Consider the following 4,486-nt stretch of genomic DNA (forward strand, 5'->3'; position numbering starts at 1 on the left):
TCAAATTTGAGTTGAACTTCAGTTTTTTATCTTGAGTCGACCAAATAATCGGCAAGATAGTTAAAACATCTGCAATTACCAACCCCAAGCTGCCTCTCAAGTTGTGACACGATCCATCTTTTGAAAATAAAGATGATATAGAAGAACACAAGGTGTGACTTGGGATTTAAGCTATATGGATTTTGGGTTGACAGCCTTGTGTTTTTACATTATACTATATTAACGAGCTTCCGTGAGGAACAAGTTTATTCTCGGTTAAGAAAGTACATTAATGGGCTGAGGCTGCTAAAGACAAGAATTTGGTTTGAAGTAGCTTTTAACTGTGATTTTTTATTTTTAAACATCAAATATGGAGCAAGAAATTCTTATGCTTTGGAACCAAACAATATTGGTTCATCAATTATATGATATATTAACATGTTATAGTTAAAAATTTATGATGTACAGATGAAAGGAAAGTCTTCGAGCACTTTAACACTAATGCTTGAATCGGATCGATCCATGTTTTCCTGCATATCTAATGTTTTATGTAGTTGCAAGAACCAAAATCTACCCTTTTTTAGCTGCAAACTTTATTCGAATAAAGACTGAATTAGTTTTGGTTTTTCAAGCTGATCATAGATGAATCAGAAAGAGCAGCATTTTCTTCTCCGAGTCTTCTCTTCCGATGAATTCCGACCACTTTCGGTTTCTCCAGCTACGAAGATCGACGGACCCTTTTTAGTTCCAGCTTAGACCATTCAAATCAAACTGTTTGCAGCTTGAAGCAGCAGCATTGTCTTCATGGACATTTAAGTCCAGCTTTGTTGCAAAATAAGGTAGTGTTAAACTCTCTCGATCTTCATTTCTTCTATTGTTGCTGGGATGGCCTTTTTCGCCTTGTAATCCCACGCTCATGGACAAATCACTGGCGCTTTTATCTGCGAAAAACATTCTTCGTTCTGCTTCATTGCCTATTTTGATGTTGTTGAACGATTTGAGCTTGTTTTGCGGTAGGGATTGATCTTCCGGTAATGAGTTGCTGTTGTATCTTCTTAAACAAATCCCATTGTTGTGCATTTCTTGCTCTTTCTGAGATCCATCACATGAAGTCAAGCAACTATCCATTGAACAATCAGTAGGTGGAGTCCCTTGTGTTATCCCCTGCTGGGGGCAGAGGCCCTGCAAGTCTTTCAAATCCGGATAGGCAGAATTCGGGCATTGGTTCGACACTTTGGACACCAGTTCAGATAACTGAACTTTGGCCGCTTCGAGTCCGATGTTACCCGAATTTTGTCTTCCAAGTGTTTCTTGAGCTTTTTCCAGCACTGCCTGTAAGTATTTCCCTTGAGCCTCGATACGAAGCTGTAAATGTCGCTGCACCTGGTTCGATATCCAACTTATCAGACCGTGACATAACTACAACACCTAAAGATTCATTTTCGGAGGTATGCTACGTACCTCAAGCTGTTCATGCAGCCTTCTCTGAACTTCGATTTGCATTTGCAGTGCTTCGCTGATTTGTAAGCCTCTGCAGGTCATGAACATAGAAATCAATACATAAAAAAAACATATAGATTAATGCAAAATCTAAATATGAAAAACCATTAATTATTCATCATCTTACTTGTTTGTTTGAGGGCCAATACTTAAGCTATTCATGTGAGTTCCATTTGCTTCGGACATTCTATCTCCGGTCATCGCAACCGCGCCATTCTTGTTACTGCCGTTATTAGCTTGTCCATGGAGATTTTTACTGAGCCTGTACTTCTGCAGCCAAAAGAAGAGATTTAATCAGCGCTTGTACAACATAAAATAACACGAGCAAACCGTGAATCCAAGGCTTAATTAAGTTGGTTCACGATGTCGATAAGTTACCTGAAGATGACTCTTGAGATGGTATAAGGTAAGGCCAGGAATATCCATTAGTTTCATTACCGTTTTAGGGGTAGCCTCTGTAACATAAGGAAAAGAAAGTAGAATCATTTGTATTAGCCTAACAGAAGGCAGTTTATGCATGGATTTGTTCAACTTTCGTGTACTTACTGTCGGCACCCCCGAGCTGATTGACCGCTTCGATGAACCGTTCATGAAGATCGGGCGTCCACTTGAGTCTTGGCTTGGCATCTGTCGAAAGAACAAGACCGGAATCTCCAGGGCCATTCCCATCTTGCGAGAACAAATGTATCTCATGGTGCATGCTCTTCCCTTGATGTTGGAACATATTTTCTGTCTCCAAAAAGTACTCAAACATGTAAGTTTTAACCTTCTTGTTGAACCAATGCAACTAACAAGCCACGCTCGGTATAAAGCTCCGTTTCTATACCTGATCCGGCCGCCTCGATCTCTATTCTTCGACACTCAATCTTCCTCAAGTTCTCCACCGGCTACTCTTACTTATAACGCCAAAGACAACCCCCAAGCAGGGCTTTTTATAAAGCAACACACAGAGGAGGCTAATGACCGAATCCAATATTCACAGTGATTGAAAGAGGCATTGCCCCTTCTAATTTGTTAGAACTGTGGGCCATGCAAAGTGTACTACTTTCCATTCTAAGACAGTGCAATGCACACATACATATACATATACATATACATATACATATACATATACATATACATATACATATACATATACATATACATATACATATACATATACATATACATATACATATACATATACATATACATATACATATACATATACATATACATATACATATACATATACATATACATATACATAATGTATATGTACATATATATATACATATACATGTACATGTATATGTACATATACATATACATATACATATACATATATATCATGAGAATTCATATTCGTATTCGTGTTCGTCCCGACTGACAAAGGCGAATAATCATATTCAAAGATAAAAGTGCTGGGGGAAGCCTTGTATTTAGATACATACAAAGAAAAAAGATGCTTTTTCTTGGAGATTGTTTTGCAGGAAAGGAATGGAATATTGGAATACATTCCCTTTTGTCTCCTTCAGTAAGTTTGGTACTTGTTCAGCCCTTTACAACTCTTTAAATGTATTATATGTATATATTCGTATAGGATGCATACTCGTATTTGATGATCGGGTTCGAGAAAAGGGGACCTGAACAGGTCTGCAATAGGGTAAGACAGCCGGCCCGGCCGGCTTAAAGTGGAATCCTAAGCTGTATTGGGGACCCCATGAAAAGAAAGAAAATTGTTAAAAGAAGGTAAGTGTACTTGGTTCCTTAAGTGCCTTTTGTGCCCTTTCCATGATTCTCTTGTGTGAATATATACGCTCTTCTTTCTCTATTTGATCAACTTTCTTATCTTAATTAACCCCATCAGAAAAGACTTCTATGATATATATATATATAATATTATAAAAAAATTCTAAAATATTTAAAGTCAAATATTCTGTAGGTGTTGGTTGCTTTCTTGATAGAAAATTGATAGGTATACTCGCTTCTATTAATTTTCGTGTCAAACGATAGTGGTGTGCCCTCATTCGTTGTTTCCTCAGCTCCTTGATCAAGACATTGGTCATGTAGGTTATATACAAGTGAGCATGGGTGTTTCTACTCTTACGCAATGGGCATGTGAGTAGTGACGCATCCAGAAATTTTTTGAGAGTGGGTACACATATGTTAGCAACATAATTTTTTTAAATGGGACGAGTACAAATAAAATTTCAAGTGAACACCGTCTTTAAAATAAGTAACTAATCGAAGAAAATTCAAATTCCAGGGTGGGCACGAAAAATTTCAAGGTGGACGCCACCAGTAAAATAAGTAACTAATCGAAGAAAATTTAGATTTCAGGGTGAACACGTGCCCACCCTCATCAAGATGTGGCGGTGATCTGATTATGTGTATCACCGGGCTCCATACTATATACATCAAATTATTAAACTACACTCCTCTTCAATATCTCTCCATGCGGCCGTGGTACCTAAGAATTCATGCAAGTTCATCCTTTCTGTTCTCTTCCTGCATGAACCAGCACGTAAGATAATATGGGCACTATGTAATTATGCAGGCCAAAATATTTCACTCGATTACTTTTTTTTTCAGTGTTCATATTCGACACTCGTATCTAATGTATAGAAATCGAAATATAACGAATGATCTTTCAAGAACTTTTTAAATACATGAAAATCTCGAAAAAAGAGTTGGACATACTGGTAATAAAAGCATACATTAAAAATATATGTAGAAATTAAAAAGAGCTTTGTTTTAAAGCAAATAAAAGTAAAAAATTCCAATTCCCTTGTATATTTGTCTTCTCAATAGTTTTTGGAAAAATCATATATGCAGTACGCAGTTTGGGAGAATCTAACATCAATGGCTTTCCACAAAAGTATTCAAGAAGAATCCCTAGATAGTTTGCTAGCATGTGGGATTGGAATATATCTTTATCCTAAACTCGAACTTAAATCGACTTTATCTTTAAAAGAAACTCGATTTGACCTGAATTCAATTTTTAACTTGATCGGAAAATAATAGT

General features: G+C 36.9%; 1 protein-coding gene across 1 annotated transcript; it reads right to left on the bottom strand.

The window, feature by feature from the left end:
• Positions 1-474: 474 nt before the first annotated feature.
• LOC120154830 (myb-related protein 2-like) lies at positions 475-2,376 on the bottom strand. Its single transcript, XM_039166475.1, has 6 exons — positions 2,306-2,376; positions 2,026-2,208; positions 1,858-1,934; positions 1,607-1,749; positions 1,441-1,510; positions 475-1,362 (listed from the first exon to the last, which is right to left on the bottom strand). Exons 2-6 carry the CDS (start codon positions 2,201-2,203, stop codon positions 721-723), a joined length of 1,110 nt encoding a protein of 369 aa, XP_039022406.1. The 5' UTR covers positions 2,204-2,208; positions 2,306-2,376; the 3' UTR covers positions 475-720.
• Between the last annotated feature and the right edge of the window lie 2,110 nt (positions 2,377-4,486).

This window comes from Hibiscus syriacus, unplaced genomic scaffold (genome assembly GCF_006381635.1).
Source record: "Hibiscus syriacus cultivar Baekdansim isolate YM2019G1 unplaced genomic scaffold, ASM638163v2 tig00111151_pilon, whole genome shotgun sequence".
NCBI classification, from domain to species: domain Eukaryota; kingdom Viridiplantae; phylum Streptophyta; class Magnoliopsida; order Malvales; family Malvaceae; genus Hibiscus; species Hibiscus syriacus.